Source organism: Spermophilus citellus, assembly GCF_964194105.1.
Source record: "Spermophilus citellus genome assembly, chromosome: 9".
Taxonomy (NCBI): Eukaryota; Metazoa; Chordata; class Mammalia; order Rodentia; family Sciuridae; genus Spermophilus; species Spermophilus citellus.
In genome coordinates, this window is record NC_138191.1 from 9786760 (window position 1) to 9802784 (window position 16025).

Genomic DNA, 16025 nt, shown 5'->3' on the forward strand with positions numbered 1-16025 from the left:
CAGGAATGCTCGGTGGGGTGGCCAAAAGGTGGGAAACAGGTGGGCTCAAGGGGGAAGGGCAGGATGGAGCAGCCAAGGACACATTAATTAACAACTTTGTAGCTCCCTGCAGGGAGGGGCAACTCCTGGGCCAGGTTACCTTAGCAACAGGCTGGAGCAGGTGTTGGTTAATTTTAAAAAAATGATTGAGCTGAAAATCAAAAAAGATGACTTTTGTATAATGAAAACGTTTTGCTGCAACTCAAAACACTGAAATACACATGTTAACACATATTGATTGATACTTTTATATACATACAAGGCTTTTACTTTGAGTATTGGACTACTTGACTGGAGTTCTTCAGAGTGGTCCTACTTAAGTCCACCCACAATACATTCCCTAAATTCTGGTAATTTATTTATTTAGCAGCATTGGGAATTGATTTAAAGATGAGCAGGAACTTCAAGACAATTGCAAAATAATTCAAATAAATCACACTTTTAGATTTTTATGATTTTATTTCTTTGGTCCGATTTCATGTTCCCCAAACACTTGCCTTAGGTGAGTAAGTAACAAATAATCTTTGTGCCAGCATAGTAAAAAAAAATTAAATTTCACAAGTAGAATAAATAGAATAATAAATACAATTTGTATAAAGGGTTTTGAAAACAAATGCTATGGCTTGTCAGAGGTGAAATATGCAGGCACATTATCAAGCAATCTATTTGATGTGTGTTCATTACGCTCTGGGAATCAGGCACTTTACAGAGGGAATAGAACATGCTGCTGAATATGTTATGTAACATATTGTCTTGTTTATATGTTGTTTTCACAGTTAAAATATGATACCGCTAGTCATCAGTGATGAATCCTGCTTCCCCACATGTTGAAGTTTTAACATTAGAGAAGCATGTGGAGGCAAGCATATAAAGCAGGGTTTATTTTAAAAGGGGTAACATAGACTTCTCCCGTGAGGGAAGAAGGGGCCATAGCTGGTATCCTGGTATCCCCAGAAATGAGGTGTTCTGCCCTTTTTTTTTTAAATTTTATTTTATTTATTTTTTTTTATTGGTTGTTCACAACATTACAAAGCTCTTGACATATCATATTTCATACTGTTCTGCCCTTTTTATATGTCTTAGGATTCCTTTGTTCTCCTGCTCTCTTTCCCCATCTTTCTCCTTCCTGTGTACCTGACTAGACCCAAGAGGTGCTGGGTGCGATGGCCAAAAGGTGAGAAGCAGATGGAAGGGCAAAGAGAAGGATGGAGCAGCCCAGGACAAACTGACAACTTTAAAGCTTGCTGTAGGGAGGGGCAATTCCTGTGCCAGGTTACCTTAGCAGCAGGTGGGAACAGACACAGTTTATCTAGATGGGTGGAGGACAGGCTCTGAAGGCATTTCAGTCCCTCAGGGGACAGTCTCCAGCTTCCTAACTCACTCAAATAGGCCTTCTGATCTGACCTCACTGGATTTACCCATCTATCCTTACTGCCTGTCTAATTCTGGCTTCAGTTACACAGTCAAACATAATATAGTTTTTTATTTGTGTGATGCAACATCATTTTAACAATTCACAGGGTTTTATTCCAATATGAGTTGGATTGTTGGGCAGGAAAAAAAGGAAAAAAAAAAAAACCAAGCTCTATATTAGCTGGATATTTTACATATTCTCTGAAAAGGAAAACCAAAACAAAATCCAAAGTTCAAGACTCATCTGTTTTAACAGTTTTAAATACCATGTCTCAAATCACACAGCTTGAAGAGAGTAGAGTTAGGATTTAAAATTAATTCTGTTCAATGTTTATATTCAAATTATTGAAAAAAAAAATGCTAGATTCACATGAGTGTTGCATTACTGCCATCACAGTTAAGGTCAGTGGAAAGATGGTGGCCTTGTCTGCCTCCTTAGACTGCTGTGTTCATTTGAGCATCAAGCATGAGGGTGTCATTATGGAGTTTTTAGTTCATTATTAAATACAATTATATTGTCTTGCAGACTTAGACATACCACTACATAAAAATAAAGCACAACTATAAGCAAAAATGTAAAGTTTGCTTTCTAATTAGCATAATAAAAATCTAGGGTAAAGTTTAAAAATCAACAAATCTACAATGTTAACTAATATTTTTTTTCCCACTGGAAAAACTCACTTTGTTAGTATTCAAATATTTTTCTCCCTTTAAGACTCCACTTCAAATTTTCTCTTCTTTCTTCTCATCCCAGTTATCCCAAACCTTTTCACCTTTCAGAAGGAATAAAGATTCATTTTATTTTCATTTTTTGATTCTTAAAACCATTTTTATATCCTATTAATAGATCGGAATATCTTGCATTAACATTTTTTTTTATTATTTATCTTTCAACCTACCTGCTGCTCTCCCACCACCAAAAACTATGGATTTATTTATTTATTTATTTATTTATTTATTTATTTATTTATTTATTTATTTAATGGTAATGAGGATTGAACCCAGGGGTGCTTAACCACTGAGCCATGTCCCCAGCCCTTTTTTTGTATATTTTTTTTAAAACAAAGTCTCCCAGAGTTGCTTAGGGCCTTGATGAGCTGCAGAGGCTGGCTTTGAACTCACAATTCTCCTGCCTCAGCCTCCCAAGCCACCAGTATTACAGGCATGTACCAACACACCTGGCAACTGTGAATTTATTTACCTTGATTTTTCCTATTTGGGGTTGGGGTGTGGCTCAGTGCTAGAGCCTTTGCCTTAGCATGTATGTGGCCTGGATCAACCCCACCTCTCCCCCTGTACTGATAAATAAATAAATAAATAAATAAATAAATAAATAAATAAATAAATAAATAAATAAATATTAAACATTTCAAAGAAGAATTTAGGGATTTTTTTTTTCCTCTTTGCATAGGACCTGGTACAGAGTGAACTTGCTATATAAATGGCCATGTCCTGGCAATGCTTTTAACCATGTCAGATCTTTTTGGTCTTGATTTTCATTTTTGTTTTTCCCTCAAAAGGTTCTCACCTTTTCTCTTTTTGTCAAGTGTGAGTTCCTTTCCTTCTTTTCCCCTTTTGAACGGGGCATTGGACAATGTAGGAAATGGACTTGCTTCCTTCTAGGAGGGGAAGAACTGTTCAACTTGTGTCTAAAAAGTCAGAGAAAGATTTTAAAACTTTCATCTCTTCTGTGACTTTCCTAGTTAATTTTTAAAATTCTGTCCTTAGCTCATCTTGGTAGCGTTAGGCATTGCCATAACTCTTTTCAGGGCACTCTTTACTTCCTGGTTCCTCAGACTGTAGACAAGAGGATTAAGCAAGGGTGTCACCACTGTGTAGCTCACGGCCACCAGCTGATCCTTGTCTGAGGCTGACTTGGACTTGGGCCGGAGGTAGATGATGGATGCACAGCCATAGTGGACAAAGACCACCGTGAGGTGGGACACACACGTGGCAAAAGCCTTTCTCTTGCCCTCGGTGGAGGGAATTTTGAGGATGGTGTTAACAATGAACCCATAGGATATGAGAATTAACAGAAAAGGCACCATGATCACCAGGATGCTGAGGCTGAAGAGAGCCAGCTCTTTGACCTGGGTGTCAGTGCAGGCTAATTTGATCACGGGTGCCATGTCACAGAAATAGTGGTTGACCCTGTTGGGACCACAAAAAGGCATGTCACAAATGAGGTTCGTGGCCACCAAAGCAATAAAAAAGCCAGTGACTCCTGATAGAGAAACCAACCCCAGACCTAGCCTTCTGTTCATCATGAGCAAGTACCTCAGGGGGTGACAGATTGCCACGTAGCGATCGTATCCCATCACAGCGATGAGAAAGCAATTGGTACAGGCAAAGCCAAGGAAGAAGAAGAGCTGGGTGGCACAGGCCACAAAGGAGATGGTCTTGGTGGCTGAGAGCAGGTGGGCCAGCAGCTGAGGGATGATGACCAAAGTGTAGCAGGATTCAGAAAATGAAAGGATGAAGAGGAAACCGTACATGGGAGAGTGTAGAGTCCGGCTGATGCGGATGATGGCCATGATGGTCACATTGACCACCAGGATGGTTAAGTACAGGAGCAGGAAGAGGACAAACAGCAGCAGCTGCAGCTCCCCAAGGCTGGAGAAGCCCACCAGGACAAAGTGGGTCACCACCGTGGTGGTGTTGAAACCTCGCATCGGGACGACTTGGTCCTGTGAGTGGATTTAGGGGAGACAATGACAAAGGTCATCAGAGTACAAACATTTCCCAGTGCCTTGACTTTAAGAATATTGCCAGGCTTGGAAGGTTACTCTCTTTTCTCTCAACCTCTCTAGATAAAAAGATAACCTTTGAGGTAATTTTTTGTTTGTTTTTACAAGAAACTGTTACTCTGTACAATAGGGGAACCAATTCCTGTGTTATATAAATTGTGAAAAGTTAAAGGGAGCCATTTAATATGTTTTTTAAAAACTATTCGATGACTGAAAACATTTCTCTGTTTAACCCATTATGTCCCATCTTCCTATATAGAATTGAAAACTTAGGATTAATAGGTTAAGAAGATTAGCTTCAATAAACAAACTAAAAAATTAAATTATTTTTCTTGTCCTGTATGGTTCTCCAGTATTCTTGCATGTCCATCCTCCTAGCACAATGATTTCTTTCCCTTCCATCACAACCCATTTAGTTATCCCTAGAGTACCATGACGCCAGTCCTGAGCTCAGGAGCTAGAAGATTGGAGTTGGAACCTTGCCTTGATCAACTTTAGACCTATGAACTTCAGTGTGATTGGTTTTTGCCATTTGTAAAACATGAATAATAATAGACTCTCACAAAGAAGAAGAATTAAATTAAGTAAAATGCTTGAAACTGTGCTTCACACATAGTAATCACAGTCCGTTTCTTAACCATTTTTACCTTTATCTCATTTACCCATTACCAAAATATTTGAGAAGAAAATATCTGATCTTTGCTGTTTCAATGCTAGAAGAGCTTCAATCTCTGAATCAGAACAAAGTTGTCCTGCATTTGATTCATGTTTTCTATTTTTTTGCACTTCTTTGTTTTGTGTTGAGTGAAGAAATTTAAATATGTATGGTTAAAAGATTATCATTTTTCACATTTTTAAAAATAAGCTTTATTTTATTTTTAACGGTAAATCATAATTTTATGTATATATGGTCTTCAGTGTGATTTTTTTTTCTTTCTTTTTTTTTTTTTTTTTTTTTTGTGGCACTGGGGATTGAACCCAGGGCCGGACACTTGCTAGGTAAGTGCTGCACCACTGAACTAATACCCAGCCTTTTAAAAACTTTTATTTTGAGTCAGAATTTGTGATCCTTCTGTCTCAGTCTCCTGAGTCCATAGGATTAAAGGCATGTGCCACCTTGTTAGGCTTAGCATGTGATATTTTTGGAACAGGTAGACTTTTTAGAATTGGTCGAATCAATGGCTCTTCAATGTTTCTCTCTGTTTCTCATCCAAGGAGTTCTTGGTTCTCCAGATTTCGACTTTTCTTTCAAGATTTGACTACAGTTGTGCTCTGTGTTTATGGAGTTGGGAAGTAGAGCAGGCATAACATATGGGGCCCGGGGCTAGGGCATTCCTCCCTGTGAAACAAAAGGCATTGAGGATCTTTGGGATGGGAGCAGAGCAGGAAATACTAGGCTAGGATAAAATAAAAAAAGGAAATAGAATGCACTTTGAATTTATGGCAATTAATAGCCAGAAAATGTTAGTGTTCAGGAAACAAAAACAGATTATCTCAGAAACCTCCTATTATCTTACCGTCTAGGACTTCCCTCCCCACAGAGTCCTAAGCATAGTTACTCTCACAATTTTAGTGTAAGAGATTCAGGAGAAACCAGGTGTAGTATGGGTTCTACTCAACATCTCCCAACTTGTTGGCTACTTTATTTTATGTTATTTGATTTTTTTGAGTTTTAATTTTATGTTAACTGATACATAAATTGTACATGCACATAAGTTACATGTATACATTGTACCTGTTTATGGGGTACCTTGTGATGATTTGATGCATAGCTAAAAAATGGAAAGAGTTGCTCCTTGTGCGTGCTCACTTTAATCATGCCTGGCATAGTTCATTTGCTTAGAAAGCTCCCTACACCTGCTACAATACTCTTTCCCTTATATCAGACTTTGCAGAAAATAAAATGCCTTCATGTAAGCTACCTCGTTTTGATCCAAACAATCTGGTAGATGCCACAAGTGTTTTTGTCTTTATTTCTCAGATAAGGCAAGTATACTATGACCTCTCGCCTGAGCATGGGAACCTAAGAGCATCCTCATTGTTTTACTTAACGTGTTAAACTGAATTCATGTCCTTGTATTTTTGGCTTCTTTTACAGAGTATAGGCTTTTTAAGTACAGGAACAAAATATGTATTTTGTTTTCCTTACTGGGTATTGAGCCGAGAGGGGCTTTACCACTGAACTACATCTCCAACCATCATCATCACATCATCATCATTATTATTATTATTATTATTATTATTATTATTATTATTGTTACTTTGAGACAGGGTCTCACTTAGTTGCCCAGGCTGGCCTTGAACATGCAAACTACTCCTACCTCAGCCTCCTGAGTAGCTGGGATTACAGGTGTTTCCCACTGTACCTGGTTGTTATTTCACTGTTTATTTACCTTGAAAGAGCATTATCTGCCCTGTACCTTTTTTAAAGAACAAAAATGTAATTGCATAATGTTTGTTCAGATAAAACTAATCTTACCATTTCTGACTCTTCTGGCTTATATGCTTGATACATTTCTTTGCTATCATCAAATCTTATAATACATGGACAAGCTTTATTCTTTCATACTAAAATTAGGGAGATAAGAAAATAGGACAAAAGAGTAGGAGAGTAGGTAAGTCAACTGTATGGTTGGTGAATGCACTCAAAGGTGAGGAAGACCAAGAGGATATTGTTTAATTGCAACCACAGTTTTATGAATCAAACAGCATTCAACATAATCATCACCTTACTTTTGGTGACTCAAACAAGAATTTGGTGATATCCAAGGTATCCTTTGTTTCAGGTCACAGTCACAGTACTATTTTTATACCTTTTTCAAGCTGTTTCACAATGTGATTTCCACACTCAAATCTGCTTCATGTGTATGTCTCCAGTAAACCTTCCCTGATTGCTAGAACCTGCAGAGATGCTCTTCTTTTCATAACACTTAGAGATGTTAAAACTATGCTTATATGATGAGTAGTGTGGATATTGCCTGGTATTAGTGTATAATTAATTTATCTCTACAGACATCTGTTATAAACTGTTTTATAGGGACAAATGCAATGTACTCTAATGATCTGTGCAACCGTTTTGGGACATAATAGACTCTAATTAAATACTTAAATGATGGCATGGCTTAGTTTTCCTTGCGTTGATGAGTTATCTCACATACCATGATTTTTTATCTATAATGTGCTCTCTGCTTTTCTACTATAGTATTTATCATTCCTAAATTTTCAATTTTTCTCAAAACCCCCCATCTTTCATTAAAAAGAGAAATCTACACTTGAGAAGTTTCCACCCATTTTTTACTTCTTTTCCTTATTCCTCAGCTTTCCTATTCCATGTATTAAGGTGTGGTTTTGGGGTATTTGTCTGTATCTCTAGGTGTATATGGTACTCAGAATAGAGGCTTCTTTCATTACAAGAAAAGAGGAGATAAAGTTTTAGCTTGGTGCAAAATAGTTTTTCATAGCAATAAAAACTATGTGTGCAAATTTTTTCAAATTTGAAATATTTATGAAAAATGTTTCTTTTGTTAGGTAGTAACTGAAAAAGAATATACACTTACCTACTTATGTCCAAAAAATCGAGGATGCTGACATGTGACTTTGAGTTCGATGACTGAGTCTCCTAGGACTTCTGGTTGTTGAAGGAGGCAGCAGAAAGCCAATAATAAAGCAGTGACATCTGTCCTGAAAGATTAAATGACTGGAAAAATATGTTCTGACACATCTCAGAGGGTTCATTTGGACTCTTAGATGTCCACACCTTAACGTTTTAAATAAGAGACCGAAAATAGCCCACACTGTGTTCATATGCCAACTCATATCCTGTAATTGGACTGGAGAGTATGTATAGCCTTTTGGGATTCTAAGGACTAGGGACCTCTGAGATTTAAGGAGAGCTCAAAAAAGTGAAAATTAATGCCTACACTTGGACAAGGGCATCTCATTTACAATCAGAAGAGATACTCAGATTGCAAAGCAAACCAATGCAAAAAAACCTTTCATGTGTAAATGAAACACATAAAATTCAGATAAATATTCTTTTAGCATGAGAGAGTTAAGCTACTATTCTGACAAAAAGGTTACAAATGAGTTTCTTTTCCTACGTATGAGAATCCAGAACCTATGTTCCAAACTGCCTTCTTTGTCAGGCTCTTAGAAGGAGAGACATTATTTCCCTGCCTGAATCACCCCAGAGCTGACATCAGACACTAGGGGTGGCCTTGACGCCCGCTTAAATGATTCCAATGAGTCAACCCTAAATCTGCTTAGCCAGCTTTCTCTGCCTCGCTCGATCATTCCCTGGAAAGCCAGTCTTTCCTGAGTTTCCCTTCATCCTCTCCACCTTTGACCAAACTCTGTTCTGCTGTTCTCTCCCTGATGCTTCCTGGGTGGTGTGGTGTGGGTTGCTCCCCTTCTCCATGTGGGAACTGTGAGTAATAAACCACCTGTCAATGGCAATCTTTTTCTGACCTGTTGGTCTCAGCATTCCTTCATAAATATAAATAAAAAAGGTTGTATATAGTAAGATAGGAGTTCAAATAGGTAAGAAACTTCGAATACAGTTATCAACATAGTCAAAACTTGGATAAAAAAAAAACTAATAAAATTGGTTAATTTGCAATGACACTGATTAGAGAGAGAACCCCCCAAAACATCAAAAATAATAAAGGGGATATAACAATTCATTCACAGTCCAACTCATACCATTACTCTAACCACTGATGCCACAGAGTTACCAGTTGATAAGGACAGACTGGGAAGAATATCTGTATAGGTATGTGAAATTTAGATGACAATCAATAAATGCCAAGTAAAATAGACCTTAACATGATTCATTCTGAAAGAAATTGAGTATTTATATGAACATTATGCAACTTAATAATTTACCATCATGTCATTCAGCAAAGAAATATACTGGTCCCAATAGCTTCAACAAAAATACTGTACATTCAATAATTCATAAGTTGTTCAGAGAACATAAAGAAAGGGAAAATCCCCAGCTCGTTTTTGAGAAAAATAGTGAGATCAAATCTTAATAAGAATTGTGAGAGAAAATTTCATATCATTTCCACTGAGAACACACACACAAATATTAGCTTATAACAAATATTAGCACATATGGCCAAAAGATAACAGAAAATGGAGTAAATTAAGTTCAATTCCCAAAATGAAAGTGATTCTTTGTTTGGCATTATAAAAATTTTACTGTAATTCTTTACCTTAACTGATTAAAGAAGGACAATCTTGATCATTCATATATGTATATATTTTTAACCAATCAAGAATAGAAAGCTACTTTATTAATCTGAGGACATTTGCTTACAAAGAAGCTGGAACAAATATTAAACCTAAAAGTAAAATATTGAAAGTTTTTCCTTTGAGATATAAACAATAACCCATTAATACTCCTTCTTTTCAATATTTTACTTAAGGTCCTGGATACATCATAAGTTGATTTAAAAAATATCCAGAGAAATAAAAGACAAATCAAATTTCTATTTGTTTTTTATGTTATTGTATTTGAAGGCGATTGAAATAATTTTTAAAAATGTATTTGAATTAATCAGTGTTTAGTAATTTTACTAGATACAAAATTTGTAGTAGCTGTTTTTCTAAATATCACAAGAAAATTTTTGAAAAAATATAAAATATACTACTATAAAAGCATTTAAATAGAAATGAATTTAAAAAAATATATCTGAACTCTATAGGAAAAATTTCAAAATTTATTGAAAGAATAGAGAAGATTTACTTGAAGACAGATCTACATATATTACAATACAGAATTGAGTAAAAGTTGTATTTCATATTAGTTGATGAAAGGAGAGATTACAATACAGATGTTGAGGGCAAATGGCTAAGATTTATAGAGTAACACTAGTCATATTTTCATAAAATATATTATATTCTAGGCACTATTGTCTGACAAATTACAGTGAAAATATTAGGTCAATACAATCCTCACTTTTACTCATTATTTACATAATATTACATTACAATTTAAATGATGATGTAAGTGATAGACAAAGAAATTAAGTAACCTACCCAAGGTCACACCACTAAATTAGAGTTTAACTCAGGCAGAAAGTTTATAGAACTCATAGTCTTTTACTATGCACCATTTGTGTAAGTTATGAAAAGTATACTAGAAATATAAACTAAAATAAGATATTTGTGTCTTATTTGATTGGTTCAAAAAATAACAATCTTTTTTTATGTTTGGCAAGAACTGAGAAATATACTATTGTTTATGTTACTGGGAGTGGACAAAACTGATACTTTAAACAAATTATTTTGAAAATTATTTAAAACATGATCTTATTCTTATGTTTATTAATTCCACTTCTAGTATTTACTTCTACAAAATCACTTGTAAAATTATGCAAATGTATACATGCAAAAATTTCTTCATTGCTGTTATATTTATATTGACAAAATGCCCTTAAAGAGTGAGATGATCAACTCATATATTTATTTAGTAACTCTGGAGTCATATACTTTTGATGTCATTATTGGCTCTATTTCTTTCTATTATTTAATCATGGGCAATTTACTGCTCTGTTCCTTAATTTCTTTATCAATAAATAGCAACACCAGAGAAAAGGGTTATAATATGGGGACAAAGATATATCTTGTGAAAAGTGCTCAAAATACATTATCTACTCCTATTATTATCATTATAGGTGTTATACAGAGGTTTAAAGAATTAAGTTCATACTGAGTGTGGAGGCACCTGCCTGTAATCCCAGCTACTGATAAGCTGAGAAGGATGAGTTAGAAGGACCCCGAGTTCTATAGTCGCTAGCCTAAGCAATTCAGTGATATCCTTTTTCAAAATGAAATATAAAAGGCTGGGGATGTAACTCAGGGGTAGAGTTCCCCCTGTTCAATCCTCAGTACTGCAAGAAAAAAAAAGTCAGGTTCATAAAAAGAACCTAAAAATAAAATAGATAAATTAAATGTAATAGTTAAAACTATATGCTTCAAAAGATACTATTAAGAAATGAAAAGACAATCCACAAAATGGGAGAACATATTTGTAACAAATATCTGATAAGTATCTAGGATTCAGAATATACAAAAAACTTTTACAACCACAATAACATATTGCAACACATTTACAAGGTTAATACTACTACTACTACTACTAAGAATAGTAACAATATGGAAAAATATGTTGCCAAGAATGAGGGAAAATCAGAATTCTTATATCCTGCTGGTGGCAGATGCTGGGGACAGCAATTTGATATTTTCTCAAGACCCAGTAGAGATTCAGGGCTGAGAGTGAGAAATGTAGGTTTGTCTGAGGGAACAGGAGACTGGCCATAATTGAAGAAAGATTTGGGAAAAGGTACATGAAAGTGATATTTGGAGTAGAATGTGACATATTCCATGATTATACGTCACTTTAATTCTTAATCTCTTTAATTCTTAGAAAATGACTTTTTAGAAAATTAGAGCATTATCGTTACCTAGAATAGCTGAGTTCATCCCTAAATGACTTTTTAAAAAATAATGATCTCATCGAGGGTCAATATGTTGGTCAGCTTTGTTTCACCATGACCAGAATACCTGATAAGAACAATTTAGAGGAGGGCAAGTTTATTCTGGCCTCACAGTTGAAGAGTTTTGCCCATGGTTGGCCAACTCCGTTGCTCTGGGCCCAGGAACATCATGGCAGAAGGGCTTGGTGGTGGAGTGCTGCTCACCTCTTGGTGGGCCAAGAAGCAGAGAGAGCAAGGAGGAGGGGCCACAGGAAGAACAGCCCTTGCTGTCCCAGGCTCCTCTAGGCATACCCCCACCTTTCTAGAGTTACCACCAAGTACATCCATTCAAACAAAGATGGCTGATTGGGTTGTAGCTGTCATAATCCAAACATGCCTCTGAATACTCCTGCATCCGCACAGGAGCTTTTGGGGGGCACCTGCTATCCAAACCTTAACAGTGTAGATACTGGGTTAAGTAGGGAGCTAGAAACAGCTAATGTGTGGGCTTCCTTCTCCCAGGTACAAGTCGGACTTGCTAATTTACATCAGGCAATTGATGAGCACTGTGCCCTTACTTCAATTGTGATGGGTCTGCTTCATGGTGAGCTTCCTAGGAAATGTGTCCTAATATACAAAGTCAATCTGGTAGGCTAATAGTATTTGTGGCCTAGGTAACAGAATTGTCATCATCCTGCCTTGGTTTAACCTTTTCTTTTTACTACACTGCATTCAAAATACATAATACATATGATGAATGGAAAAGCAAACTAGCAATTTATTATTATTGTTGGAGTTTATGTCTGAAACTCAAGTGCAGATTTCCCTATGAACTTGGCTGGATTATGTGGCCTTTAAAGGACTTCACTGTCTTGGTAAAGCCAACTCCAAATCTCAAAATCGTGTCACTCTTCTACACGTTACATTTAGAGAGGAGAGATGAAATTAACCAAAGTGTGTGTGGGGTGTGTGTGTGTGTGTGCGCATTTGTGTAAGAAAAGAGGAACGGAGTGAGTAGGAAGTCCAGTTTTAACCAATAGGAGAGTGTGTCTGAGGTCAACTTAGTTTTTCAGTCATGACATTAATAACAGGAAGGATAAAATGCCAGGAGAGTCATTCTGACATTCATGACCTTTCCACACAGAGTGATCTCCCCCACTTGCCAGTACTCTGGCATGTGACCCCAAAATAATAGCATCCACAACTCTGAAAAAGAAACAAGACTTGAAGGCCATTTGTCTAATGTTAAGAGTGCATCTTTTCCACTGGTGTCGTACGGCTTAGTCTTGCATTACTAAAATGCATACTTATATATTCTGCTCTTGCAAAGTCACACTCTTTGCAAGGGGTCATATGTGGGTATCGTAGGCGTTAACTAAGGAAGCAACTCATGGGTGCTCAGTATCGGTTCTATTTTTCAGTAGGAAAGTCATTTCATTCTCCGAAGTTTCAGTTTCTCACTTACACATTTGGATCATAATATGTGCTTCCCAAGGCTGCTCTCAAGTGTAAATAAAGTAGTAAATAACAGCACAGTGCAGGTGTAAACAATTAACACATTAAACGGATTCATGTTAGAGGTTATCAGTTAATTTCCCTTTCATGAGACAATCTGATAGGCTAGGGGCCTGAAATAAGCAAGGAAGCCAAAACAAGTGAGAATTTGGTGACTACATAAATGATCTTGCTTTAGTTTTCTTTATCTCCATGTCCTATCCTCCGCAAGTCTCAAGTTTCATAAAAGAAAGGCAGTTGACTAACCTCACTGGGAGACATTTTTGTCATCAACCAAAAACGGGGCCTCTGAATGAGAGGTCCAGCTTTATTCCTTCTTGCTTCATTGGTGAGGAGATTTGTGGAAGAAAAGGAAAAACACCGAGAATCAAAGTTAATCAATCAGGAGACCTTTATTTATAAGTGGATCTTGAAAAGACATGTAATGTGAGGAGGCATCTCTAGCAGAGCTTCCTGTTTGCTCTCACTCCTGCAGGCAGGAGGACTCCTAAAATGTCTCACTAATGTTCTACACACATACACACACACACACACACACACACACACACACACTCCTAAGGTGCATGAATAACAACAGAAGACTGGTTTCTCTTAACACAGTTTCCCATTCGGTGAATGTCTGAAGAAATGGATTTCAGTTTAGCTTGCCTTTCTTGGCCAATCTTTGTGATTTTAGATTTTTTTGTCTTCAACATATACTGCTAGGAATATCTCCAAGGTATGCCCACCAAATTTAGATATGTTCTAGTGCATAAAAAAATTAGAAAAATATCATCTCCTGTTAATCCATTAGAAACAGAGAAAGTGTATAATTTTCTTACTTGAGAATTAATTGAATATATCTTATGCACCAAACTTTGTAACATGCATTTGAAAAATATTATGTCATTTAAAGACTGAGACACAGAAAATATTCAGAAAGAGTGCAAGGGAGAGGCAGGGATTTCCTGGGTTCCTAGAACAGAGTTAGGTATCTGCTTATATTTTCCAGGGTTGGTTTCTAGTTTGGTTGAGATTGTGATAGTATTTGCCATGCCTAGAATTCTGAATGAATGTATGTTTTCTTATAGTTTCCATCTATTATTTTTCATTCAATTGAGAAGAAAAACTTGACATCGGAAATAATTCATGTGATCAAGTCAAGATGTTACTTTTTTTAGAACTTTGTATTTGGAAACAGGGGAGTAATATTCTCTGTCCCAGAACATGGTGCTCAATTGCTTGATCAATTTCACTTTGGGGATTATTTCCTCCCGAATGAGAGGTCCACCTTAATTCTAACCTTGTGCTTCACTGTTTAGAAAGGAAGGATCCACATTAATGTGGCAGAGAAATTGTTCTTCCTACAACTCTACGAAGTGCTGATTTGAACTCTTTATTTCTTAAGCTGTAAATCATTGGGTTGAATAATGGAGTTAGGATAGTGTAAGATACTGATATCAGAGCATCTTGGCTTGATGAGTAGTTGGACTTAGGCCGTAGGTAGATAAAAGAGGCACAGCCATAGTGGACAATGACAATCATAAGGTGTGAAGCACAGGTGGAGAAAGCTTTGTACCTGCCCAGGGTGGAAGGAAACTGGATTATGGCTGAGATGATACGAATGTAGGACACCAAGATTAACAACAGAGGAGCAACCAAGACCAATGCACAGAGCATGAAGATGATAATCTGACTGAAGTGGGTATGATAGGATGCCAGTTTGAGGACAGGAGAAATGTCACAGAAGAAGTGATGCAGTTGGTTGGAGGAGTGGAAGGGCAGGTGAAATACCAAAGGTGTGATGATCTGAGCCACAGTGAAGCCACAGGCACAGGCAGCAGCCACTAATCCCAAGCACACCCCGTGGCCCATGAGCACTGTGTAGCGTAGCGGGTTGCAGATGGCCACGTAGCGATCATAACCCATGGCTGCCAGCAGGAAGGAGTGAGAGCAGCCCAGGAAGAGGAAGGTGAACATCTGGATGGCACAGCCCAGGAAGGAGATGGTCTTCTTCTGAGCCAGCAGGTCCACCAGCATCTTGGGGACAATGACAAAGGTGTAGCAGGTCTCAGAGCAGGAGAGGACTGAGAGGAAGAAGTACATGGGGGTATGAAGGGCTCTGTCCAGCACAATGGTGGAAATGATGATGGCATTGGTACCCAGTGTGAAGAGGTAGACGAGCAGGAAGACCACGAAGAGCAGCTGCTGCAGCCCAGCCAGAGCAGAGAAGCCCAGGAAGACAAACTCTCTCACCACGGTGTCATTGGTCCACTCCATGGAGGGTACATCCTCAGAAAACAGTTCAGGAGAGAGGAAGAGAGAGTGGCAAAAAGCTCCCTGAAAATTATTAGAATCACTGGAAATTAATCATGGCAGAGGAGGTATTCTCATATTTGGGGTTCAAAATACATCATTCGTTCTCCCTTCTAATTTTTCAGTAAATGAAATACCTAAAATTGAGTCAGTTTACATTAGCTTTTAGGTCTCCTTGGTCATTCTAACACCACAGCCAAGAAGTTCTTGCCATTTCAGATTCAACCGTGTCTCCATCCCCACAAGGTGGCTGACATTTCAATTTTTCCACTTGTTCATTTGACACTTGTTCATTTGGTTTTCTTGCATCCACACTATTTTAGGGAAAGATTTCCCACAGTTGCAAAGAAAGTAGACCATCTGAAATTTTTATATATATATCTTCATATTCTTTTTGTTTGTATTTCCTTATATCAAAACTCCTACTTTTAAACTTTTAAATTTAATCTCTCCATAGCTCAAACTATATTCTCTTCCACACTCCTTGCCTTACTTGGCAGGAATCATTATTTCTATTTTCTTATATTCTCTTTAT

General features: G+C 37.1%; 2 protein-coding genes across 2 annotated transcripts; both read right to left on the reverse strand.

The window, feature by feature from the left end:
• Positions 1 to 3176: 3176 nt before the first annotated feature.
• Positions 3177 to 4124, reverse strand: LOC308655786 (olfactory receptor 10T2; the record flags this gene model as incomplete). Its single annotated transcript, XM_081306067.1, has 1 exon — positions 3177 to 4124. The coding sequence occupies one exon, from the start codon at positions 4122 to 4124 to the stop codon at positions 3177 to 3179; it is 948 nt and encodes a 315-aa protein (XP_081162193.1).
• Positions 4125 to 14512: 10388 nt separating this feature from the next.
• OR10K2 (olfactory receptor family 10 subfamily K member 2) lies at positions 14513 to 15454 on the reverse strand (the record flags this gene model as incomplete). The annotated part of the gene is made up of 1 exon (XM_081306071.1): positions 14513 to 15454. One exon carries the CDS (start codon positions 15452 to 15454, stop codon positions 14513 to 14515), a length of 942 nt encoding a protein of 313 aa, XP_081162197.1.
• Between the last annotated feature and the right edge of the window lie 571 nt (positions 15455 to 16025).